General features: G+C 39.6%; 1 protein-coding gene across 3 annotated transcripts in view; it reads left to right on the forward strand.

Annotated features, from left to right (window-relative positions):
* Window positions 1–27,295, forward strand: part of gpm6bb (glycoprotein M6Bb) — a 57,503-nt gene that overhangs the window by 9,869 nt on the left and 20,339 nt on the right. For 2 of the 3 annotated variants that reach the window (XM_041806759.1, XM_041806762.1), the window contains exon 1: window positions 18,096–18,204. The exons of the other annotated variant lie outside the window; for it this stretch is intronic. In XM_041806759.1, coding sequence (XP_041662693.1) covers window positions 18,156–18,204 — 49 coding nt within the window. In that variant the 5' untranslated portion in view covers window positions 18,096–18,155. Of the gene's footprint in view, window positions 1–18,095; window positions 18,205–27,295 lie in introns of those variants that run through there. 3 annotated transcript variants of the gene reach the window in all.

The raw sequence follows: 27,295 nt of genomic DNA on the forward strand, positions 1-27,295 counted from the left end.
CGTACAGATGAGCTTTTTATTTTATTTAAAGCTAATTTCACTCTTGAAATCCTGACACAATCTGATGTGGTAGCTGTGTCTCATTTCAGGGGCAGCATCCTTCGATTTTCCTGTTTTAAACACAAGCTGTCCATGCCCTTTTCCCTAAACACACCTGTGCCATCCAACGCACATACAAACTATTGCCCTCCATTATTTATTACAAACTAACAGTGGCAGTGGCCAGACACGAAGCACTGCAGCACTTTACGCCACTGCTATATTCCCGGTGTGGCTGGACGTGGCTGGTGAAGTGTTTTCTTGAGATAACACCTGAAAATCTCGGCTACCAAGTAGCAGTTCCGTTTGAGAGCACACAATAAGACATTTAGCACCATCTTCTGTTTGAGGTGCAGAACAAGAGGGAGACCTCAGCCAAAGGTGTAATACCGCTACTCTGATTGTTTTTTTTCCCCACTTACCTGGTTAGTTAGGGAGGCGGGTCCCAAGCGGGCTCTCGCTTCTGGTAGCCTATCAAATGCCTGGCCCAGCACTGACTGGTGGGGAGTACAATGTTTTGTACAAATATAGGCCCACTTTTTCCACGTTATTTTTGGCTACATAGCAAAAGCTAAAGCAAATACTCTATCTACACTTGCTAGTTAATGTTACTATGCAAGTTAACACAGTTGCGTTAATTTTAGCTATGTAGCTAAAGGCTAACCTTGCTATTCTGCACTAGCTTGCTCATGTTACTACTTCAGTTAACATAGCTGCTCAAGCTTCAGTCATGTAGCTGTGTCAACTTATATAGTTACATTAACTAGCTACTGTAAATAAATGAGCTCTGTAGCCAAAGCTAACATAGCTTCTCTAAACTAGCTTATTAATGTTACAACTTAACTAGCTAATTAAGATAGAGTGGCAACATAGCTAAAGTTAACATAGCTACTCTATTTGCAATAGCTAATTAAAGTTACAATGTAAGTAAATACAGCTACCTTAGATTTAGCTTTGTAAGCTAACATAGCTATGTTATCTTAAGCAAACGTAACACAAGCTTATATAGCTTTGTTAGCTTTAGCTTTAGAGTGTTTTCGTGGAGGAAGAGCTTTATTTCTTTAAACAGACTGTTTACTCGGCTTTATTAAATGTTTTATAATCAGATTTTGCTGGTTACGTTTTTTTAAATTTTCACTTTTTTTGTCCTAACCTATTCTGTAGCCCTGTGGTGGGCAACTGGTGGCCCACATGCGGCCCTCCTTCTCACTCAATACGGCCTTCAGGTTAATTTAATTGTAAAAATTGAGGAAAAACTTAATAAAATCTGCCATGAACATATGAAAATACAAACATTGACTGCATTTGTTTAAAAAAACAGATATGGAAATTGAATATACTCAAATGGCCATTAAGTTTTAGGTTACTTGCATTTTAAAAACAGTTTCAAGTGTTAAACTGATTAATTTAAGTATTAGTATTTGTGTTGGCATTATAAGAGCTGTATGTCTGTTACTTTGGTCAAATTAAAAGAAATTTTAATTGTTAAATGGGGAGAATCATGCAGTTTCTAATAATTTGGCCCTCTGGTATTGATAATAAAAATTATGTGGCCCTCCACGTAACCAAAGTTGCCCATTTCTGCCTGAGCCAAAACTGTAAACCTACCTAGAAGTTTAATCCAATTTTATTTATGAAATCTTGTGTGTTTGTTTCCATCCTTACTACTGCCAGTGTTATCTAAATCATCATTCAGTCCATGCTGCTTTTGTGGATTTTTGTCATGTTCATCACAGGTAGACTTACCACAAGCTACCTGAGTGTGAAACAATGACGTATGCTCCTGTAGAAGACACAAGCCTGTGTGTGGTCAACCTGGTTTTTAAGGAAAATTGGGTTTATTTGTACACTACCCACAGTCCAAGGCTCACAGGAATATCTCTGATTTGTGAGACCTGCTTTTATTCCCAAATTTCAGCTGCCACTACTAAAGTTAATGATCATTCATTAATGATCAGCAGTCACAGTTGCAGTCAATTTGACTGACTTTCCACTGACATTTGTTCACATCAGCTCACCACAGTCTCCCATGGAGATTTTTGCTTGGGGACTGGCAAGATTATGTCCAAATAAAGTCAGGGTGAAAACTCTGACCGTTTGCATTCACATCCCTGGAGTTTAAACAGAGCAAAAATGAGCTTTATTTGCCACATATTGTTTAACTTTTAGTTTTCTCTGTTTATTTCTGTGGAAGAAAACATCTCTGCAGGGGTTGGTGGTGTCAGGTTCAGGTTCTTGCAGACACCCCTTTCTTCCAGGATCCACAGGACTGAAACACAAGAGGAGGAACTTGTGGAACAATGGCATTAAAGCGATCCCTGTATCCTCTGCTCTGTTGTCATAGTGCTGTCAATGAATCCTGACACAGAGGGGTCTGGCTGGCTGGGGCTAAGAGAAGAGGGTATCTACTCCTTCCAGTGAGGGGTGAGACGGGGGGAGGTGGTTGTTGAAAAAGGGTGAAGTCTTTAGGTCAGGGGGTGAGAGGTTGGCAGCATGAGAAGGAGGAGAAGGACAATAGGAGCGTCAGGGGCGACCCAGGGAAAGAAACCTGGCAGCTGGGGGAGACATTGAGGAGGATGGGGGCTGGTCTTCATGGGAAGCAACCCCAAGATTAGCTGGAGTCTCGTCTGATGTCTCCATGTGTCTGTGCTTCATTATGTCTCTATTGTGTTTACATGCCTGTGGACTGTGGACAAACAGAGCGAAGGACTGTACAGCGATAATTATCATATTTTTCATTTAGGCAGCAAGAGTGTGAGAATGTTTGAGTTGTGGAGATCCTCATCAGTATATATATTTGTTTATAACCTTCTGCCCTGCAAAAGTAGATTCCTATTTTACATAAAACCTCTTCACACAGCCTCAAAACTCCTGGGAATTTCCTGATTTTTTTCAGGAATTCAGGAAATTGATGAGCGCAAGTTTTTGAACCACTCCAATATTTTCCTGTCAGCCCCCTAGTGTATTTTCTGTATGAAGTCAGGGTGAGCTGAAAGCAACAGAAAATATTCAGGAAACTGAAAGCAAATAGGAGGGGGCAGCCAGGACAGTTTGTCTGCAGACCTCAGCTCTCAGATGCGCCCTATTGCAGACCACTACTGTGAGACACTATTTTTCTTGGGACAGAAATACATGCCAAAACTTTCAAAGTAAAACTGGATTAAAGTCCTGGTTAGGGTTAGGTTTAGGGTCAAGCCAAGGGTCAGGAGAAAGAAGTTAAAAGTCAAAAACCTGACCAGCAAAACCTGATTACAAAACATTTAACAAAGAAAACTAAACAGGAAAAGGTTGTCTTCCATGAAAACACTCTTACACAGCTAACGTAGCTTAGGCTAAAGCTAACAAAGCTATATTAGCTATGTAAGTGCCATGTTAGCTATGTAAGCTACATACTGTAGGTAACATTGCTGACAAATATACAGTTATCATAGTTTTGAAAATCTCAAATAGCTACTCAGCTAGCATAGCTAAAGCTAAAAGTAACAAAGCTACATTAGCTATGTAAACTACATACTGTAGGTAACATTGCTGACAACTGTACAATTATCATAGTTTTGAAAATCTCAAACTCATTTTCACTTAAAATAGCAACTCAGCTAACATAGCTAAAGCTAAAGGTAACAAAGCTATGTTAGCTTTATAAGCTACATAGGTAACTTTGCTGATAACTGTACACTTTTTATAGTTTTTAAAATTTTAAACTCATTTTCACTTAAAAAAGCAACTCAGCTAACATAGCTAAAGCTACAGGTAACAAGCTATGTTAGCTATGTAAGCTTCATAGGTAACATTGCTGATAACTACACTTTTCATAGTTTTGAAAATCTCAAATACCTACTCAGCTAACAGCTAAAGCTAAAGGTAACAAAGCTATGTTAGCTATGTAAGCTACATAGGTAACATTGCTGATAACTACACTTTCATAGTTTTGAAAATCTCAAACTCATTTAAACTTAAAATAGTTACTCAGCTTATGTAGCTAAAGCTAGAGGCAACAAAGCTACATTAGCTTGTGCTACATTTGCTAAGGCTAACTTAGGTAATTTAGCCACATAGCTGACATTGCTATGTTAGCATTTGCTACATTGACCAAGCTAAGTAATGTCAACTATGTAGCTACTATAGCTGCATTAGCTATGTTTGCTAAAGCTAATGTAGTTACATTGGCTTTTGTTGTAATATTACCATAGTAGCAAGTGGAGCTACATTAGCTGTTGCCAAGATAATGATGCTAAAGCAAGCCACTGTTTAAGCAAACTACTTCTAAAACTGCCCTATACATAATTTAATCCCGGATTAGACCTCTGATCCTTTTTTCCTGTCTTTCAGAAATGAAATATTGCTTTTCTGTAATCTTAGCGATGTGGAAATTTCATGAATGTAGCTGCCAGATTATTAAAGTTGGATTTAAAAGTAACTTCTACAGCGGAAAATACATTGTACCAGCAAATTCCGTCACTTCTGCCTGTCAGAGGTGGCGGCTCACAGTAGTGGTCTGCAAGAGGGGGCATCTGTGCAGGTTGGGAATCAAACCAGTTTTAGGTGTTTTAGGTCATTTTTTGTTTGTGTGGCATCAGAACAGTTATCAATATTGTCTGACATGTACAAGTATCAAAATGACGGTATTACTGCATCTCTTGTGTGCAATAGTGTTTTCTTCTTAGTGGGCTTTCATGATATGTTAATGGTTCAAATGGAAGACTGTGAGATTTATATGTGCTGTTAATGCACTATAATGGCCCATCATATATTTCAAACAGCTTTTGGAGGACCTCAGTGTCAAAATGATCTGAGGATATGGGCATTTCGCTGTTAATGTATCAAAAGAAGATGGATTAAATCAGATTAGTAGAAGTAGAACACCTTTAGAGGCCTAAATAACATTTACACGATGGACCTCTGAAGTGGCTTTAATCAATGCTTTCCTGTGAACAATGAATCCTCACAGAAAATACATGACTTGATGTAGTTTTAGATTTCCTGTGCACCACCACACCACCATATTAAAAATGCTAGCTATTAGCTGGAGACCAAGGTGGAACACTAAGCCCCTCAGCAGTGAATTTTTTCCCTACTACATTTCCAAAGACACATTTTGGCTAAAAAAAAGATAAGCATTTGAACTTTAACCAGGTAGGCAATGCTACAATGCTAATGCTAAAAGTACTTTATATCTGCTTGATGGAAAGCAGTATCAACTAATAGCTAATATCAACTTTAAAGTTTAAATATGCCTCATTTGTGACATAATTTAGCTGAAATCAAGTGTACCCTTCGTAAGAGTGTGGAGTAGGAGAATGGATTTTGACTTTTCTGGGTTTGTTGTCCTCAGCTTTGTGTTTACACCATTATAACGGGACTCAAAAAGCAACAAAATCTTGGCAGTTTTGCTGTGTCTCACTTCTGGGGACCGCAACCTTTGAAGGACCTAGCCTTTGTGGACAACTCAGGCTAATCTGAAATAAGACAGTGATCAACGGAAGAGTCCATGTTTGCATCACAAGTCATACCCGCCTTTACCTCTTTATTTTGAATCTTAACAACCACGGTAGTGGAGCTAGCTTATGTAACTAATGTCACTGTCTGAATACGCACCCAAGGAATCTTGGGATATGCCCACTGCATTTAAAGGAGCCTTCAATAAAGGGAAAGCCATTGATGTTGCCCTGGCGTAATTGGCCTTCAAATTGCTGGCGTCGGGCCAGAACCCCATATATTTTCAAAACCACCCCTTTTCAGGGAATGAAAAAGAACTGTGTTTTTCAATTAATTTAACACTGAATGGTCATAATCAGCATTTGTATAATGCTTTTAGTTGCATTAAAATTGGTTAAACCGAATGACAGATTAAAAGGGTGACCAATAGCACTGATTTATGAAAAAAATAAAAATCATGAAAAATGGAGATACAAGGTTTTGGCCCAATGCCAAACCCTATGTAGTAGGGATGCAAGCTGTTGGCTGGCTAAATGGCTGAATTTGCATATGCAAGATTTTTGAGTTGGTTGAACTAATTATCCAACATTTTAAGAATACAGGTCTGAAATCAGGGTCAAATGCTCTTTTAGAACTGTAATGAGGCCTCCTGCCACTAGTAGCCACTGTAGCCTCTGTCATGTCTGCTGCCTATCTTCCAGAGCTTTCTCCCCCAGCAATTCACTGGATGTGAACATGAGAATTTAGCATTTAGCGTCTTGTCGGAACAGTGCAGTATGGCAGTATTTTGAATTAAAAAATAAACACGAAGTTCTACGTTGGCTGTTGAGGGCTGTACTCATGTTTAACTACTTAACTGAAGTAGTGAGTTACCCCATTACGCACAATTTAATCTGCAAAGGGGAGTGAAGGCTGGTGGAGCTAGCTGCTAACTTTAGCCACGCTCTACTCAGCATATCAGCAGCTGCATATCATATACCCACCAACACAATCTGTCCGTGATAAATTGACTGCTTACTGAGTATTTTCTCCACTTAAAACAAGTGGTGAAACAGGTAGGGAGTGGTGAAGAAGTGCAGAGGCTGGAGGAGGAGGGGGAGCTGAGGGATGAAGGAGGTGTGTCCATAGGATGCATTTGTTTTGTTCCTGGAATTAGCCCGGAAAGTTGCATAATAAACTTTTTGTATGGCGGTATGTCAGTGATGTTTTGTTCCTTGATGAGGAGTGCCATGTTAGGAGGTATTGTACCAATAACACGATTTTTACCCTCCTGATAACTGTCTTCCCTTCATCAGTGAAGTTTCCTGAAGATTGTGTATTCCAGAGAACCACAGTAATATTTTTCTCTGGCCTATTTTATAAAAGAACTGTTGTCCAGACCCTGTGTTTTTGTCTTACAGGCAACTATTCAAAGCAAGCTGGAGATTTCATTATCCTGAACTTTTTGGCAGCTCATGCTCACAGTATGGATTGAACAGACAGGAGGTCATTATGTAGCATTATTCTAACTGGATAATGGAGAGGTGTTTTCTTGCAGTTCTTCTTGGCGTCTTCTTTGGCTCCATCACGTACGAATGGCAGACCACAAATACAGCCAGGCTGGTTCCAGACCAGAAGCATTATTAAAATATTTACTGCACACAGAAAGAAAAACAAACAATTACACAAAGACCTTTGCGTTTCTCTGATACAGCAGAAGTTGATGTTTCTCTTCCTCTCTCTTTTCTTTCTGTTCCAGCTTTCTGTTTGGCTTTGATTTCCTCTTTTGACTCCAGATGAAAATTACTAAATTCTTCGACTTTGCGTTTTTCGATATCGCATTGGTTTTTGTTCGGCCAGGCCAATGGTGGTAGTTTCCAAGGTGTCATGAGCGATGAGACCTTGATAATACAAAGCATCTGGGCTTCTCGCTCTACACAACCACAACGGCTGCAGACTTGCCTGAGAATCAGGGCTGTCAAGTCATTGTTGGAGAAAAAAAAAACCATGGCCTGAGTGAGTGTTGTTCCATTTCCAGACCTAACACGATACTAACACTAACATGCAATTAGAGAAGTGCTGAGTCAAATACTCTGGGTATTGTTTGGTCCAACACTTGTAATTACTCTCAGGAGAGGAACCCAATATGGAAATAGCACAATGGAAGAAACGCAGAGACTTAAAGTATGTCTCTGCTAGACGCAGTTTAATGGTAGCAATGGATTCCTGCTGTCAGGCTGAAAAGAGCGTCTATAGGCTATATGGATAACATCCTTGTTTGATGGTCCTTATACAGAATCTGAATCAAACCTAAGCTGGGTGAGAGACAATGAGCTACCCACTAGCCTCGATGACAAGAACATAACCTCACTATCTTCTTGCCAAAGTTTTTTTTTCATATTTAATTCTGTTATGATACTTAAATGGGGCTATCAGGGCTGTCAAGATACTTTGCATTAATCATGATTCATGAAGGTCCACAATTAGAGCAAAGATTTTTAAATATCACAATTAATCTCATGCTTTATTGTCCCATTGGGGTCTCATTCACAAGTGAGGGTAGAGTGGACCTTGAGATTGACAGGCAGTGCATCATCAGAAGTGTTGTAGACATTGTGCAGCAGTGTTTCCCAAACTTTTTCTGGTGACCCACAAGGTTCAAGCTATTGTGACCCAACAACTTTGTTTTCTGCTGGAGACTGGTGCTACCTCTAACAGTGTTGATTCCAGACTCAGTCTGGTCCTGACCTGACGTGTTCTTTTTTACAAGCCAAGATGAAGCCATTTTACCTCTGTTACATAGGCTTTCTGCCAATGCTAACCCCTTGGGCCCTCAGTAGTTGTCTGGTCTGAGGAGCTTGGACATCTCGAGGAAGCTTAAAGTAGAACTGCAGCACCTTTGGAGATAAAAGGAGCCAGTTAAGGTGGTCCAGGCATCTGATTAGGATGCCTTCTGGGCGCATCCCTGTGGTGGTCTTCGGGCATGTCCAATTAGGAGGAGACCCCAGGGTGGGCCCAGGAATCGCTGGAGGAATTGTATATCTCATCTGACCTGGGAACCCCTGGACATCCCCCAGGAAGAGTTGGAAAATGTCACTGGGAGAGATGTCTGGGCTAACTTGCTTAGCCTGCTGCTGCCGTCAAGACCTGGCCTGGGATAAGCAGATAATAGATGGATTTATTGTCCCTTTAAGCATACTTTGCTTAAGCCACTAGTGTCTCCCTGCAGCGAAAGTGATGTTAAATAAGAAGCAGAGTAGAGGAGGAAAGGCAGGAGAAAACATTTACAAGATGACCTTTAATCTTCTAACCCTATCACTGAGTCAGAGTGGACATTTATGCTAAATTTGAAGAGGATCACTCACAGGGTTCTTGAGATACTTTGCTCACAAGACTGGCCCTGATGGACAGACTGACAACCCAAAAACGGTGCTGCTGCTGATAGCTGAATCAAAGGACACATATTATTAATAGTGGAGATGCTGAGCATCCACACTATTGATATTCGCATCGACCGTTTTGTTTATTATTATTCTTCCACGCCGGCTATCTCCTCCTTCATACTTTGTTGTATCGACATTGTTTAAACTTAAAAAAAAAATCGGTATCTTCGTCATTCAATTGCTATGACTTTTCTCATATCTAACTTTTTATAATTTTTTATAATTTGTATGCTATTTTCAGCTATTTTAAGGCTACTTTGAGCTATTTTTAAGCTATTTCCATCCTTTTTTTGAGATATTGTGTGCCATTTTCAGCTACTTTTATGCCATTTTATGCTATTTTAGGCTATTTTTATGGTATTTACAACTATTTTTGGGCTTTCGGCTATTTTCAGCAGTTCTTCCACAATTCAGCTCTCCGCATCCCTACACAATTTCACCTGAAACTGCAATTTTGATCTAGTTCAAAATACGGCTTTTCTAGCCTGTCAACAATCCACCGAAGAATCAGAAAATCCTCCCTTCCCCCCTCTCTTTCTCCACCTTTCAGAAAATGTATTCTGAAACGAGCCGTTCTCAGAATTTCCCCTCATGATGTCATGTGGGGGGTTAGCCCCGCCCCCAGGTTTGGTTGGGCCACCCCACTCTGAGAGGGGCAGAGTCAGAGAGCTCATTAACATTTAAAGTCACAGACACAGAAACAGCTCGTTCTGAGCAGGACTGAAACTGAGGGGTTTTTAGACATGCAAAAATCCAATACTGGAGTGCTTTCTCAGCATCAAACTTCACAGGCATGTTTTGGGGACCTCTGAGACCAATATAAACTTGTCTTAAAGGGATAAAATATGTGACCTTTAGCTTAACAGTCCATGATATGAGAGTCCTCTTCAGACCAACACATGGAATTGTGGACTACACTGACCTGAGGGATCTTTGGCATTCAATCATTTGGTTAAATGTGAGCTGTTAGCTAAGGGATGCACCTTCAGTGCCTACGTCACCAGCACATGATGTCAATGCCTGTCATAGACATATTTAGCTTTCTCTTTTTGCACAATAAAAGCATACAGCCAGTATCTTCGACTCAGTTGTCACTGATAAAGATGCACTGTGGGCTGTTAAGTTTACAACCCTGATAATCCCTTTAGTTTTTATTTTAAACTGTCCTTAAGTCCTTATGCTCTTAACCAAGCCGAGGGGAAAGCACAAGGCTCATTATAAGTCAGCCCATTGTGGTTTCCTCTTTCACTGTCCACATGTTTTTCTATAATGAATGAGGTCTGTTAGCATATTCATATTTTCCACTGCAGAGAGAGCTTTTTTTATGCTTAGGAACCAGGACTCTATGGCTCATGTTGCCTGGATTGTTTGTCTGAAACATAACTTTGGAGTTATATCTCATCTAACAGGGTGATATGAGATATATTTTGATATATTAATGCATCATACAATAATTTGTTTCAATGTTAGGTAAAGTCATACTCAATTTGAAATGCTCTCTAGACTTTTAGGGAAAATAGGTCAGCAAACAAGTGAATGGATCCGTTTAATGGGTTTGTAGTGCGCTGCTCATGTAAACCAATCAATGACTTGGCTTCAGTATACCAAACATGAGATCAGATTGACCTATGAAGATGTCCTGCATTAAAATCTAGGCCACCACAGTACGCAGGAATGCTGCTCAGTGAGTGCAACCAATTGCTGCAACCGTGTTTACAAGAATCTCAGTCTCTGATGTTGAAATACGCCACAAATCACCGTCCAATACAAGAGCGGGAATGTTTCTGCTTTTTCCATGAGAGCAGGAGAGTTTTCAAGGATATTTGGATGATAAGCTTGGTTTCTTTTCAACAAACTCAGCTGTTATACCTCATATGGGCAGCTCTATGCACTCATTTTGCTGCCTTTTTTTGGCGTAGTGTCTCTTCTCCTTCTGTTTTCTAAGTGGTGCTCAGGCCCAGACCTTCATCCCTGAGAACTCAGTCCTCAGCGTGAATCCATCAGGGTGCAGGTCTTTACGGGTGACTGAACACTGAGGAGCATTCAGGGCCCCCGGTCTCACAGCGTGAAAGGTTGACCCACAATGAAGCCTCCTCCATTTGTATAAGCTTCATCACCATTCAGACTGTGTCCTTGAGTCGGGGAGTGGTGCTGTCTTAATGCTGGAGTTTAGCATGCAGCACTCAGGCTCTGCCTCCTACGTTCACAGGAGTCTTCCCACAGCCACTCAGCCTGTCACAGCGTTTCTGCTAAAGCCCGGTCGAATCAGTCCAACGCTCATTATGAGTCTGACAATACCTTTGTTGCTTCATTCATTTGGTATTACTTAACATGAGGCTTGGCCACTTGACTACATGAAATGTGAAACAGGTGAACACCCAACAATTAATCATCTGAGTCTGCAGCAAAAAAATCAGGATATTTTATCATCCGGCTTTCTTTTGTTTGTAAAAAACAATTGAACTCATGTATTTTATCTGCTACAATTAAACTCATTTCCTACAAGGATGATATTTACAGAAAAAAATCTGTAAAATCTGGTAAATAAGACCCACTTTTTTAAGCTAGGACAGTAGATAGAATCATTTACTGGAGAGAGAGAGCGAGAGGAGGAAAATGTAATCCAGGCTTCCCACTTAGAGGAAACAAGCCTCTTTAACTCTCCAAGAAAACATTTCCAATACCTATATATTCACTTAAATAGCCTGTTTGGTCCTATATACTGGTCCAGGACCAGTATAGGACATTGGCCTGTTGTGGCCTCATGCCTCCATTGGCTGCTGCTAGCAGTCTGATATGATTTAAAATTCACCCATTCAAAATACCTAGGATACATGCATTAGTGTTACAGACCAAGTTAGCTCTGTTACTTTTGAACAGCTTTTCTCCTTCATTTGGTCATGAGCATGCATTTAAAGAATACACTGGTATAATCTTGGGTAAAAAACCTATTTGGGTGTTGATTTGTTTAAAGAGATTCCTGAAATTATAGACTGTTGGCCAGAGTCCTTTATTAATTAATTTATTTAAAGATTTATTTTTGGGCTTTTTTTTTGCCTGTGTTGATAGAAGAGGACAGGGGATAGAGTTGGAAACAGGGATGAGAGAGTTAGGGAGAGACATAGGCCAGATTCGAACCCCGGCCACCCGCGTACATGGGGCGCGTCTTAAACAACCATGCCATCTGCACCCCCTGAGTCTGTTATTTTTTGATGCATTTCTTTGGATTTGTAATCTGAAAAAAAGTCACTCAAAGCTTGCATGCTGAGTCATGGGCATAGCACAGGGGAGAAAAGGGGTAGCAAGCGAGTGAGCAAGGAGAGAACAGCAGATGCTGTTCAGAATCCTCAGTTACCTCTTTAAATGACATGGATGGATACTAAAAAAAAACAGCAAAAAATTAGATGTGTTACAAAAATAAATAAATAAACAAAGTTTTGGCATCAGAGTGCACACATCACTAACACAATTTTAAAAAACAGACTCTGTGTGCACCAGCCTTAAGACGGTCATTTTTGGGCTGTGTGTCTGTACCTCACAACTATCAATGTTACAATAGGCTGAGAGCTCAACTACTATTCCAGTAGCTTGCAAAGTTGATACATAGATAACAGCAAGACAGAGCAGCACAGATACATCCCTTTAACGGCGGTATCAACCAGTAATGGCCTTTTTGACTGACATTGGCCATCAGCAAATAATGTGGGCATGTACTGATGTCAGTAGCAGATGTTAATCTGTTGGGTTGTATTCATTTAAAGCCAGCATTTAGCACTCCTAATGGCTAATCTACAGAAGAACTTTTATATTGTTTTTGGTCAAAGATGAAAGTAAGTGTTGGCATTGTGAAAGCGTTGCACCAAAGAAGTAATGACAAAAATGACTGACATTGGTATTGACCATCAGCTAAGCTGTTGGTCAATACCAGCAGTGCATCTCTAATGTACACCAAAATAGTTGGTGAATAGTTGATATGAAAGTTAGCAAGAACCCTTAAAAGTATAGATGTACTGATTTTAAAATTAGGGCTGATACCATTGTTATAAATTAGTTTATTGCCTATACCAATATTTTTTCTTCCCTTCTTCCATGCAACACTCCCACTCTGCTCACATTTTCTCTGGTGTTTGACCGGGAAAATAGATCATGGTTAGTCCATCAGGTGACTTCTTCTGCCTCACTAAAAAAATCTCTCATTTGATAAATCAGACAGCAGTATTACATGATTTTCATACAACTGACATTTGCTACCATGCTACATTATTTGCCCATGGCTAGTATTGTCACAAGGCCAGCATCCATGTTAAGCCAATACACCAGTGCATCAGCACTTTCTTAAAGTTTTGAAGTTTGTAACTGAATAGAGTTGCAAAAAATAAATCTGTGTAGGCCCATAGCATATGCATCTTACACACACTGGGGCTATATAAGTCCAAGCTATTATTATTATTATTATTATTATTATTATTATTATTATTATTAATCTTAGCAGAGTGGGTTAAAGTGTGTCAAAAACAGACTGAAAAACAACTTCCTGTTTCATGGTGAAAAAACCACACCATGACTGTTTTTTAAGGTGTGACTTGAGCTTAGGCTGACTTGAACAATGAACAACAGACAACAAGCAAACAATGACCACATTTGTAATTGTAATGAAAGATTGAAGTTTTCGTCATTGTTTGTTGGAGCATTTTTACCACTGCCAGTGTGTTCAAGTCAGCTTAAGCTAAAAGAAAAAGCAGTTTCAGTAAGTTTTTTTTTTTTTCGCCATGAAACAGGAAGTTTGTTCCAGACACTTAAAACACTCATAGAGTCATGACCCTGGGTCTTGTGAAAAGTGCTACATAACTCCAAACTATTATTATTATTATTATTATGAATCTTAGCAGAGTGGATTAAAATGTTTCAAAAACAGACTGAAAACTACTTCCTGTTTCAATGTGGAAAAACCCCCCAACATGACTGTTTATTGATGTGACTTGAGCTTAGGCTGACTTAAACGATGAATAACAGACAACAAGCAAACAATGACCACATTTGTAATGTGAATATGAAAAATTGAAGTTTTGGTCATTGTTTGTTTGAGCATTTTTACCATTGCCAGTGTGTTCAAGTCAGCTTAAGCTAAAAGAAAATGCAGTTTCTGTAAGTTTTTTTGTTCGCCATGAAACAGGAAGTTTGTTCCAGACACTTAAAACACTTAAAGTTGTAGGCAGTTATTACATTTGAAGGCCAGAGTAGTCACAGAAAGTTTGCACTGTAGCACTAGGATAGAAGGCCTTGCATTATTTTGTTATTAAACTCTTCACAAACATTGGCCCACTCCAGCTTTTTAGGTACAATCTGACAATAATGTCCAGTTGTATACATGCAGTCTTTCTATGCGGCATAGCATGTAAAGTATGGCACTTTTTTCCTCCTTTGACACCAACTTTTATCCAAACCACTTCCTGTTTCTGAAAGCTTTATCTTATTAATATCTCAAGTGCGTGTTAGTCAAAATTATTCTTGGGAAATTTGTCACTCTTTCCAATCAAAAGCAATCTTTTTTGGCATCAAGTGCACGAAAGTTGCAAAAACACACCAATCAGCCACATGTTTTGAGTTTCTATTTACATATGTGCAATAAACTCAAACATTTTGTTGTGCGTTCTTTTTTAAGAGGCTGCAGATGGAGCTCAGTCTGTTTTGATTTTGTTGTTCTCAGTTACTTGGATTCAGCTCTGTGTGGTTCATTTAATCTAATGTATCAAGTTCACTTCTTCTGAAGTTTCTCTTGGACTTCTTGGACAATTTATGGGTAAATCATAAGCATGGCCACTTCTAGCTCAGCTGTATATAGAGTTTACCATCACTTTGGTGTTTGTGCTGCTCTGTTTGCATAGTTTCAGCTCCTCACATCACAAGGACGTCCTCTCTGCTGGCGTTTTACGGGGGGCTAAAGGACGGGGGAAAAGCTTGAAGATTAGCGCAGCATTTGTTGTTGTGGGATCCCTGCTAAGTTCACTTCCCTGACCCCTGAGGCTCCCCTCCCCTGCTGACCCCCCTCCTTTCTGAGGTCTGGTATCCGTGAGAAGACCCCACTCCAGCACGCCCCCTCCCTCCCAGTTCTGCTGAAAAGCCTTTCTCTCATTAGCATGCCTCTGGGGCTTCTCAGCCTGCTGTTGCCAAACAAACACAGGCAAAATCTTCCTCCCTGTCTCCCTCGCTGTCGTGTGTCTTCAGGTCGTCCATCTCTATTTTTCTCGATCTCTATCGTCACTTTGTAACCTCCCTTATTTCCTCTTCATCTGTCTTAACATATTCATGTTTCTGCCCTCATGCCCTGCTTTCTGATGCTGTTTCCTGTGTTGTTTGCAGCAGCCCTGAGGACGCTGTGTCTCCTTGTTCAGGAAATGTCCTGCGTCTTTTTATGTGGCACCAGATGGGAGGAAAAGACAGCGGTCAGAGGTGGCTAATGTATGCAGCAGAGGCAGAGGGCATATGGTGCAAATCAGCAGATGAAGGGCAAACATTCCCCCCTTTTCTTGAAGGGTGGTCAAATGAGAAGGAGAGTTGGTTTGCACCCACTCTGTCAACCCAAGTCGGAGTCTCCTCTGGATTCTCTCTGATCTAACAAACCTGTTCCCACAAGGCAGCGCTGTTCAGAGTCCTTTGTCAGGTCTAGAGATGGGGATGCCTGAGAAGAGAGAGTTTATTCAGGGTATTGAAGAGTTTCTGATTCATGAGAACTCAGTGATTATTGAATGTTAGGCACCATCAGTTTTTTGTTCAAATTTTTTCCACCCAAAATTGCAATGTGTCCGAAAAAACTCTTATATAGAGCAGGTTTGAAATGAATACTTTCCTGAAAATTGATATAAAGGTTCACGTAAGCTCAAATCTGTAAACAGCCAAAAATTCCATCCTGTTTTTATTCTTTTAACTGCCAGCCCAGACTAAATTTTCTGCATAAAATCAAGGTTAGCTAATATGGGAATGAAACGGGAAATAATCTGGAAAATTCACTGTGAGTGAACAGGACGCTGCCCAATCCTGCCGATGCCATGTGGATATAGACAGTGATTCTCCAAGCACATAAAGAAACTGCTTCAGTACATTTGCTGTTTGCCAGAATGTTTTGACCTGCTCTTTTGGTGGATTTAGTGAATATGCAAACTAAGTGTATAGGCAAATGTTATCACATAGCCAGCGAAAATTTCCAGGGCATCCTACCTGAAATTCCTAGAAATAATCAGAAGAGCATATGTGAAAATGGTAGCATGCACTTCACGGTGAGACTAAGCCATCTAACCAGGTATGGGAGAGGGGTCTGGCTGCAGTACTGTGAGACGCTGCCTCTGTCAGAAAGAAGTGGCATAGTTTGCCGGTACAATGCATTTCCAGTTTTAGATTTTTCTGTTAATTCACTTTTATTCATGAACAAACTCTAGGACTTGCATTCATAAAATAACTACATTGCAGACATTGCAGAAAGTCGGCATCTTTTGTTGCAAAAGCCTGGAAGAAGTGTCAGGATAGTTTGTTTAACTAGTCTACTATATTATTGAGCATCTACTTTTGGTTTCTGGTCTTTCTGTAAACATAATGGTGTTTTGTAAGCCTATTTGGGCTGGGCATATTGTTTATGCGTGACACAATAATAAAATTAAATCAATCAATAAAGACTAATCAAGATTTAATAAATAAGAGAAAAAAGGTCAGAGGTCTAATCTGGGATTAAATCATATAAAGTCTGGTTTTAAAAGAAGTTAGACAAAAGGTAGCTTTAGCTAAAGCTAATAAAGCTACATTAGCTACGTAGTTGACTTTCCACATCAGCCAATGCGGGGTGCAGATCTCGAGCAAACCTCTATGCTGGGGCGTTGAGCTGCAGACCTGTATGCTGGGGCGATGACATATATTACCTGAGCTGAATTTTCTGCTCCAGCCCCTTGCCCACTGGCTTACCCTAAATCTAACCACTCGGGTTTTAATGCCTAAACCTAACCATTCTGGTTTTAATAGCGTAGGGGTCGGGAACTGCTACTGCACGCCCCAGCGTAGGAGTCGGGGTCTAAGGTCTAGTAAGAGTCAGCGGTCCAGTCATGCTAACAACAGCTAACACGCTGCACGCCCCAGCATAGAGGTTTTGTCGAGGTCTGCAGCCAGACCCTCTTGGCCAATGCAACTACCTTAGCTTTAGCCCCAGCAACCTGAGCTATAAGAAACATAGCTATAGTTCACATGTTGGTAATGTAGCAAATGTAGCTAAAGCCAATCTAGCTAAAGCTAATGTAGTTTACTTCACTTTGTTACCTCAAGCTTGAAACATTGGCTACACACATAGTTACACATAGTTGGTATAGCTTTGTTAGCTTTAGCCCCAGCAACCTGAGCTATAACATAGCTAAAGTTCACATGTTGGTAATGTAGCAAATGTAGCTAAAGCTAATCTAGCTAAAGCTAATGTAGCTTACTTAGCTTTGTTACCTTAAGCTTAAAACCTTGGCTACATAGCTACACTTAGTTACACAAAGCTGGTGTAGCTTTGTTAGGCTAAGCCTTAGCTACGTTAGCTGCATTAGAGTGTTTTCATGGAGGACCAGCTTTTGTCCGTAAGCTGACTCTTTAATTAGCTATGTTAAAAGTTTTGTAACCAGGTTTTGCAGGTCAGGTTTTTGACTTTTAACTTTTGGCATCCTAAGCCTTACCTTAACCAAGTGTTTCCCAACCATTTTTCCTTGGAGCCCCTCCTACATTTACCTAAGAAAAGTAGACTGATTGAACTGATTACTCTGATTGACAAAAACAGCACTATGGTGTATTTAGCAAACAGTAAATTAACATTTTGATTTCACTGATGGTTTTCACATGATGAGGGAGAAAAGCTGTTAATAGTGGCCTTCCTGATTTGTGCTTCAAGCTTCTCTCAAAGCATTCTGGGATTGCTTGTAGTGTGAACCAGAAAGGACACTTTTAACAGCTTTTCTCCAGTAATAACAATAATGATTGATGCATATGTTTCTACTTACTCAAAGGAATTGTAACTACGAGACCTCTGCACAAACTGCACTGTACGGCCGAGCCCTGCCTTTGTAAAGCAGGACCAAATGCAAAGAGTGGACCTGGAGGAGAGGGAGGGAGGGAGAGAGAGAGAGGGAGGGCAGAAGTGTGCAAAAGGGAAAGGGAGTGAGAGAGGAGAGTGTAAGGAGGGAGAAAAGGAAGAGAGAATCTTGCTGAAAGGAAGCATTTTTGTTAGATGGGAGAAAAACAACCATGGAAACTCCATCAGAAGAAAACCAAGAGCAGGGGCCGGACAAAAGAGGTACCAATGAGCGCTCACAAAACGCTGCTTCAGTTCTTTCTTTTCACTGCTTGTGTCCACTGAGGCTTTTGCTTACTCTTGGTTTACAGTCCACACTAGGGTTTGGTAGATTCACTCAGCAGAGAGAGTTTTTGTATTAGTTCTGGTGCATTATTTCAGTTTTGTTTGCATGTATGTGTTGACAGATGCCATCTCTGTCATGCGTCATGTATTGACTTTATAGTGTAAATATGTTTTCAGCAGACAACGTTCCTGCAGCTGAGAGAGACGCTGTCCAATCGTTGGTCATCATCATGCTACTGTCACTTCATAAGACAATGAGACCGTAGCGGACTCAACAGCAGATCAATCAAACCTCAGGGTGCTTACAAAGGGTGGGTGAGGGGTCGCAGGGTGATTAATGGGGTGGATGAGGGGTTGGCAAGGAGAAAGATAAATGGTGCAGACGTTAGTTGCAGAAACGGACAGCTGCAGGGACTGTGTACACTAAAGAGAGATAAAGAGAGATATTGATTTTCTATTACTTTTAAAGCTAAACACCATGTCTGCTCTCACATTGTCAAACTTAGAAGTACATATCACTATCAGAAACTTTGTATCTCAAAAACATCACCACTTTCTCAGGGAATGAAATAAAAGCTGAATTTTGCAGTTAATTTAACACTGAGTGGTCATAGTCAGAATATTTTTGAGACTTTTTATTGCTTAAAAGTTGGTTAAAACACGCTGACAGATGTAAAGGGTGGCTATTAGCACTGATTTATGAAAAAAAATAAAATAATAAAAATATAACAAGGTTTCTGGGGGGGTTCAAAATCTTATGTTTTTAAAATCATAAATTTACAAGAAAGCAAACTGAATTTCAGAGGTATAAGTTGTTAATTTATGAGAAAAACTTAAAATATCTTAGTTTAAAAAGTCCTAAATTTGGACACTTTGACATTAAAGACTCAAAAAATCAAGTTTTAGTTCATATACATTTATGACTTTCAAACTAAAACATTTCGGGGGGGGGTTCTTGCAAAGTAATAACTTTTTAACATTGAGTTTTGTCTTGATAATTAACAGATGTGCTTTATATTTTTTTCTAGAGTGGTCCTAATACACTGTCCTAACATCAGATAGTTTATAAAAAGATCTTTAGTCAAGAATGAGTGTATGTCAGCGTATTATGTTTGGATTTTGTCAGTGAAAACAGTTAATATTGATCTGTAATTTTTCCAAGTGGGTCTTTGGGGGCTTTAGTTGCAGGGTGAAGGTCATGCATTACAAAGCAGCACACTGGTGTACTCAGATTACTCTGGGTATTTAGAAGTAAGAAACTCACTATACCTGTGTTTACCCTGGAGGCTCTTACTCTACTCCAGCCTTTCCTAAGCTTTACTGCAGTGCGGCCCAATCTAAAGCCTGAAAAATCTTCTGGGACCCACCAAAACCCTCCTACAACCATAACATGAGATTTAAATTTACCTCCATATATAAACTTCATATAGAGACATTTTCAAGTGAATGCTTACTTGTCAGAAACTTTAATTCTGTTTACGTTGCATTTGTGGGAACACAAAGTAAAAGACACCACCAACCTTACATTTGTCTCTTACCAGTTAAACCATAACACCGGTTAAGTACATCAGACAAAATAAATGACAAAAAGGTATTTGTATCGGGTGAATGTTTCTGGTAACCGCCGCCAAGGAGGTTATGTGATCGGCAGGGTTTGTTTGTTTGTTAGCAGCATAACTCAAAAAGTCACAGACAGATTTTGATGAAATTTTTAGGAAATGTCAGAAATGGCATAAGAAAGAACTGATTAGATTTTAGGAGTGATCCGGATCACCATCTGGATTCAGGAATTTTTTAAATACTTCGTTACTATAGGGCTAATGGTGGAGGTCTTCGCTCTCCGAGTGCTTTTCTAGTTATTTCTGAGCTCTAGTTCTAAAAATCTCAACAACGTATCAATTTTAACACGATATCAAATCAACAATATTTCTGCCTTTTATTAAATGTAACTGATTCTCACGTCAACCTACCATCTATGGGGCCCACTAGTGGGACTTTTCTGATCTGACTTTTGGCCTCGCCGATCCAAACCAAACAATGCTGATTTACTTTGTTGGAAAATTTTGTCATTTTAATCTGCCTAACAAAGGGTTAAATATTGAAGGTATCCATTATATCTTAAGATAATTTCTTCAACCTGGTTCAGAATGCATTAAATTTTAATTTACAACATATTAAATAAGAGAAGTGTCAACTCAAGACTACTTAGAAGCTCGGACAAGCTTGTGTTTAGTGTTGTCGTATGAAAACCTTATGACACCAAGTTGGATGATCTAAGAAACTCTTTAATTTGTTTTTTATTGTGGGGGTCAGTGACGTTATATTGATATGGACAGCACATCTCTATCTTCTTCTCCTTCTGTTGTAAAAAGTGAGGCCATTGTCATTTGGCGCCAAGACATGAGCAAAACAGCTGGTTGGTGGACAAAACTGACGCCAGAAGCAGAACAGAGTCTTGTTAGTTTAAAGGCAGAAATTTTTTAGAGCATGTTTATAGAAAGTTCACTGACACTGGTAGTTTTCCTCGCATTTTCTCCTGCCTTTCCTCCCGTACAGTTGAGAATGCCGACAGGAGCGGCATTTGTAAACAGAGCTGTAAATCATGAGATTACATCCACTCTTTTTGCATCAAATTAGAGATGTTCCTAGGCAAATAATTTAGTGTCTGATTATACTCAAAGCATAACTGCATATGTCAGCAAAACTGAGCAATATTGAATAAGACAGTTCACAGGGAGCAGCTGGTAATTGGTGTGAAGTTGGCTAACAGATTGTGGCTAATGTTAACGGTGCTAGCACTGGTGTACTTTTATCCTCTTTGAATGTTTACGTCCCCATTCCTGTGCTGAATCTCTGTTTTTGGACAAAATAGTGCTTCACTATACTGTTCCTACAGATGCTATCGATGCTATTAGTTTACTGTTGTTTACATTGAGCTAAGAGCATTATAGCAGCATAGTAGTAGCCATTAAGTGTAACAACAGTGGCTACTAGTGGTGGGCGGCTGTGTATCAGTTCAGAGAGAGAATTTGACTGGAAATGTGGGCTTGAACCAACTTGTAAGACTGAAGCAGAGGGATCGGACTTATACTGTTTAGCAGACGGTTGATCAAATAAGTAAAAAACTTTTTTTTTTTTAAAGTGATCATTTGAACATGAATCGGCATGATAATATCTCACTGACATGGCAGAATCTTGGTCTGAAAGAATATTATTTGGCATGTGTTTTATCGTTATAGTTCCAGCTATGTCCCATTAGTTAACATGGAGGAGGCAGGGTTTATGACCTGTACTGCAGCCAGGCAGTTACAGGAGCTTTAAATCTTTTTTGCTTTAACCCACATGAATATTTCTCTGTCCATTTTAAGACCTGATTGTCATTGAAACTGGTCTATAAACTGATTTTAACCTATTTTCCCTTAAGAACTTCTGTCTAAAAATCCGTGGTCCTGAAAAGTACCTTGAGATCCTGTGTGGGATATTTACTTGACCCTCCTATCATTTTCTTACAGCTCATAATAACATATTTACTTCTCCACGGTGCCCAGACACACAATTTCAGAGCCATTACTGCCATCGTTGCCTCTTATTGTCACTAAACATGTCCCTCAGCTCCTCATGGGTGAGCTGAAGTCAACAGCTATTAGCTGACAGAGTATGAGTTTCCGTTGTTAGGAAGGTAAACAATGAGACCACTTTCGATCAATTTGCAGTCTTAGATCTCCCCTGTCCCTCGAGAGCAGCCATTACCCCCATTATGGCATTTTTAAGTATCGCTCCTCTCAGAGTGGAGAGTGTGGAAAATGAGACTGTTTCTCATAAATGGTGTTTTGGCAGCTCGCCCGAATGAAGCAAACAAACAACAACACTTTAGCATTAGCTGTAAACGCACACATCTGTTTGCAATGTGGCTGGATGTTTGATTAGAAGTGGATGGCGGTGAGATGGAGCTGGGAGCCAGTTTGGCGTGCAGGATGGAGCAGAAGAGTTGCACTCTCTTTATCATTAGTGAAAAGTGTGTTTATGTGTGTGTGGACTGAGTTTGTATATGATACTTTTGTGATGTATATTATGATGGTGTTTGACAGTGTTTGTGTTGCATGTGATTCTGGGTAGGAGAGGTTGCATTTCCGTGTCTACTGCTATCATCACCTTAAACAATGATTTCAAACTGTCTGCTGCTCAATTCACATCTGGTTGGTATTTTTCTCTGGATTTTTTACACTTTCATCGAGTCTCTCAGCTGTTGGAAAGATTCATCTTTGCTGTGTTGACAGGCTGTGTTAAAGTGATGGCTGTTGTTGAAGATTGGAGGGTGGTGATGAGGCAGAGCCAGCTGCAGGGGTTAGAGTGACGTGCTTGAGTCAAGCAAATGACATGTCAGTGTGAACCTGTTTAGAGAACTTGGGGCAGAAATGCAGTGTTGGGACCCCCAGTGTCACCCCACATCCTTAAAGGCTTAATATACCTCCTCCTGAAATAAATATTGCAGAAACCAACCCTCATATAGCGATATTGTGAACTAATCACGTCCTAAAATGAAATTTAAGTAATAGTCCCACTGGGTTTGTTATTTTTGACTCTGTGTTAACATCTTAGATTTCAGCTGCATGGTCAGTAACCCACAATGCAACATCACAGGTATCCCTGAAGTGTCCTTTTAGGAGTCTGGTGGTTTATTAAGAAGTGTAGAAGGTAAATTAGGGTTGTGGTAAGGTAGACAGACACTAGACATTCATCCAGGGGACCAGGTAAGCCATTTAAAAGTTATGTTACATATAGGAATGTACCTAGCATCTAATTTCCACACCTGAAAGTCTGGAAACAGTTTCTTTGTTTTTGTTAAATTTTATTTATTTGGTTCAGTTGGTTTTAGTTTCACAATGTAATTATTGTGAACAGACTTTACATGACACACCTAATTTTGACTTTAATCTCAGAATTCTGACTTTAATCTCAGAATTCTGACTTTATCTCAGAATTCTAACTTTAGAAATCTGCCTTTAATCTCAAAATACTGACTTAATCTCAGTGTTCTGTCTTTAATCTCAGAACTGTGACTCATATCCCAGAATTACACCTTTTTAGTCAGAATTCCAACTTTAAACTCAGAATTCCAACTTTGATCTCAGAATTCTGTCTTTAATCTCAGAATTCTGAAATTGAACTCAGAATTCCAACTTTAATCTCAGAATTCTGACTTTAATCTCAGACTTCTGCCTTTAATCTCAGAATTCTGACTTTACTCTCAGAGGTCTCACTTTTTTCAGGAGTCAAAATTCTGACTTTATCTCAGAATTCTAACTTTAGAAATCTGCCTTTAATCTCAAAATACTGACTTAATCTCAGTGTTCTGTCTTTAATCTCAGAACTATGACTTATATCCCAGAATTACACCTTTTTAGTCAGAATTCCAACTTTAAACTCAGAATTCCAACTTTGATCTCAGAATTCTGTCTTAAATCTCAGAATTCTGAAATTGAACTCAGAATTCCAACTTTAATCTCAGAATTTCAAATTTTTTCTTACAAGTAAAAATAAAATGTTCAAAAAATTTTTTTTCAGTGACCCTAATCCTCTTCCCTGAAGAAAACAGTTAAATGGTGTCTGTATTTTTATTAGTTTTTTTTTTTCCAGTTGGCCCCTGATAACATAGTCAGACTAAATGCCTCTTCTACCCATGTGCTTGGTGTTGATTTTCTTTCTCTGGTTCTCATGCTGTAATTTTCTGTCATTGATACAAAAGTCAGAACCTTTGAAAATAATGCCTCCACACTGGGTATGAACAGGGACGGGGGTTCAGTTCTGGCCAGACGGAGAAAACCTCTTTTGGTTGGACCAAGGTCTGGCTGTCTAGTCAGGATCAAACTGTAAAGTCAGAACTCTGACAGCGTAGGAATGAAAGCACCCTTAGACAAACCATCCAGTCCAAAGTTAAGAAGACACTCAGAGAACAGTTGAAATTGAGTAGTATGTTATCTGACATAGCTAAACATGGCGTAACAGTCAGTTTGCTTACATGCATCTAGAAAAAGTTAAACTGTTTTCTTGGTGTGTCTAAAACTGGACTTTTAAAATGCATTTACCAAGGTTGAATAAAGGTAATTTATTCTCCCGTATGGTTCAAAAATAGATACCTGCAATAAATTCATCACTGCCAACATACTCACAGGCATCTGTTAAGTTAGGGTCATTATTTAAAAATAATCTACAAGAGGACCTTCAAATTTCTTCGCTGCTGCTGTGGCTCGAACTTTTGGCTACACTGCCTGCATGTTTAAAAGCGGTATTGCAATGTTTTGTCTGTATCCATAAGCTTTGAGAGAATGCTCAGATATACGTATGAAACAAACACAGTGTAACAAATAAAGCTCTGTTTGTATCTGTAAGTCTGCGTATGAATGTAGAGCATAAATAAGCCTTAATGCACCTAGATTATGGGGTTGGAAATTGATTTATTCTTGCATGTATACTAATGGATTGGAAAGCACTGGGCTAGAGGTTTTGCCCATGCTCCACTGTCAAAGCATAGAACTAATATGAGTCATCCTGGTGAATTTGGGGTTACAGTATCAACTTAAATGTCAGCAAAAGTTAATGTAAAGTTACTCCTCACCTTTATTTTCTGTGTCCCTTCATTTTGTTTTTTTATATTGTAAGCATTAAAATGTTTGGAAACAGCAATCGACTTACATTAAATGTATGATTTTTAGGGCTCTGGGCCTATAAGGAGCTATGTCATGGTTGTAAGACACCAGACTTTGACTCACCTTCATTCTCTTGGTGGCTATATCCATTTGTGCCCATGTCTGCCTCTGTGATGTCTGTAAGCCAGGCTGTCTTCTTAATGAGCCATCTTTTTTGCACACTGGGTGATTGGAGTTGCTCTGACAAACAGGATTCCCCTGGAGAGTGAAGTGGCTGCTGTGGCTCTTTGTGGCAGAGCTGGAGGGGCATACAGGATGGAGCTCAGTGGTGGGCTTGTCCTGGGCCTCGAGCCTGCAGGACCGGAAGAGCAGGGCCGTGGTTCACTGCCACTGTGAATGGCCCCCGAGAGTCCAGTGTGATAGACAGTCTGAGGCTGCACACACTGGCTCTTTGTATCGGGGCTTCTTGGACTCTCTGTGTCTCTATTTTCTCTCCTCATGATCCCACTGTGGTAAATGTAGTTCTGCTGTAAGGCCAAACATTGTCATCACAAACAGGCGCTAACTTGTCTGTCTCTCTCCTCTGCTTCGTGAGTTGGAGAGGCTTGAAGTGGTTAAAGGTCTGACCAGGAGTATTACTCAGGGAGCATGTGAATGTCATCAGAGGGAAAAAAAACACCCAACGTGATTCTCATTTACGGCCCTCCACTCAGGAGCAGGCAGCGGGATCCATTTAGTACTGTCTTGTTTAGAGAGACTTCACTGTTATCCTCTGTGGAGGAGGATGATTCAAGCTCAAGTTTGACCTGCAATATCCTGTTTGCTCTGAAATCCCACATAGTGCACTTAAAGAAAGCAAGCTGTACTTTTCTCCATGGTAGGTTCACTGATACTGGCTGGCTTTCTGCTAACCATTAAATACACATGAAAACATCTTGTGTGAAATTTGGTGTAACCCAGCAGTCGATGTCATTCATCTATGAATAGACATTTTTAAAAGAGGTGATGTAAAGAAATCAGCCAGAGACAAAGATAGTATGTCTAAAAAAGGACCTTTGGTTTTGGAATACATGCCATTAAACAACTTGACTTTTTGGAAGTATTTCTACTTGCTGTCTTGCCAAGAGTTAAGATAAGAAGGTAGCAACTCTCTTATCTGTCTCATTATGTGATTAAGAAGCAATGAGTCTCAAATTACCATTCTACTCTTTTTACAGACTAAAGTAAGAGGATATACAGTGTATATTTGTTTTTTGTATAATATACTGCATCAATTTGGTGTGACATGGGGGCAACCAGCCTGTGGCACTGCTGAGGTGTTATGGAAGCCCAGGTTGCTTTGATAGCAGCCTTCAGCTTTGGTGAATGTCTCTCATCTTCCTCTTGACAGTACCCAAGAGACTGACTATGGGCTCAGGCTTGGCAAGTTTGCGGGTCAATGACGCAAAGGAATATTGAGGTTATTTAACCAGCTTTTGGTACTTTTGACCATGTGGACAGGTGCCAAGTCTTGCTGGAATATGTGATCAGCACCTTCATCAAACTTGTCAGCAGAAGGAAGCATGAAGTGCTCTGAAATTTCCTGGTTACATAACATAATCTTAAGTTACGCTACATTAAGTTACACAATGCTACATTACATTACACTGTTACGTTACACTACATTACCTCATGTTAGGTAATGCTACACTACTTTATGTTTTATATTTGACTATGCTACATTAAGCTATGCTATGTTACATTATGCTACATAAACTTATAAGTTAGGTAATTCTACACTACGTTATGTTATGTTATGCTACATTGTGTTAAGCTATGCTATGTTACCTTATGCTGCATGGACTTATTCTACATGAACTTATGCTACATTATGTTATCCAATGCTATATTACATTAAGTTATGCAATGCTTTGTTACATTACACTATGTGACGTTATGCTACATTACCTCATGTTAGGTAATGCTACACAACATTACATTACATTATGCTACGCTATGTTAAGCTATGCTGTGTTACAATATGCTGCATGGACTTATGCTACCTGAACTATTGCTACTTTAAGTTATGCAATGCTACATTACATTAAGTCACGCAATGCTACGTTACATTACACTATGTGATGTTATGCTACATTACCTCATGTCAAGTAATGCTACACAACGTTACATTACATTATGCTACGCTATGTTAAGCTATGCTATGTTACATTATGCTACAAGAACTTATGCTATGTTACATTATGCTGCATGAATTTATACTACATTACCTTACGCTACATTATGTTATGCAATGCTGCATTACATTAAGTTACACAATGCTATGTTACATTACACTTTGTTATGCAATGCTACATTACCTTAGTTAGGTAATGCTACACAAC

This window comes from Cheilinus undulatus, linkage group 15 (genome assembly GCF_018320785.1).
Source record: "Cheilinus undulatus linkage group 15, ASM1832078v1, whole genome shotgun sequence".
NCBI classification, from domain to species: Eukaryota; Metazoa; Chordata; class Actinopteri; order Labriformes; family Labridae; genus Cheilinus; species Cheilinus undulatus.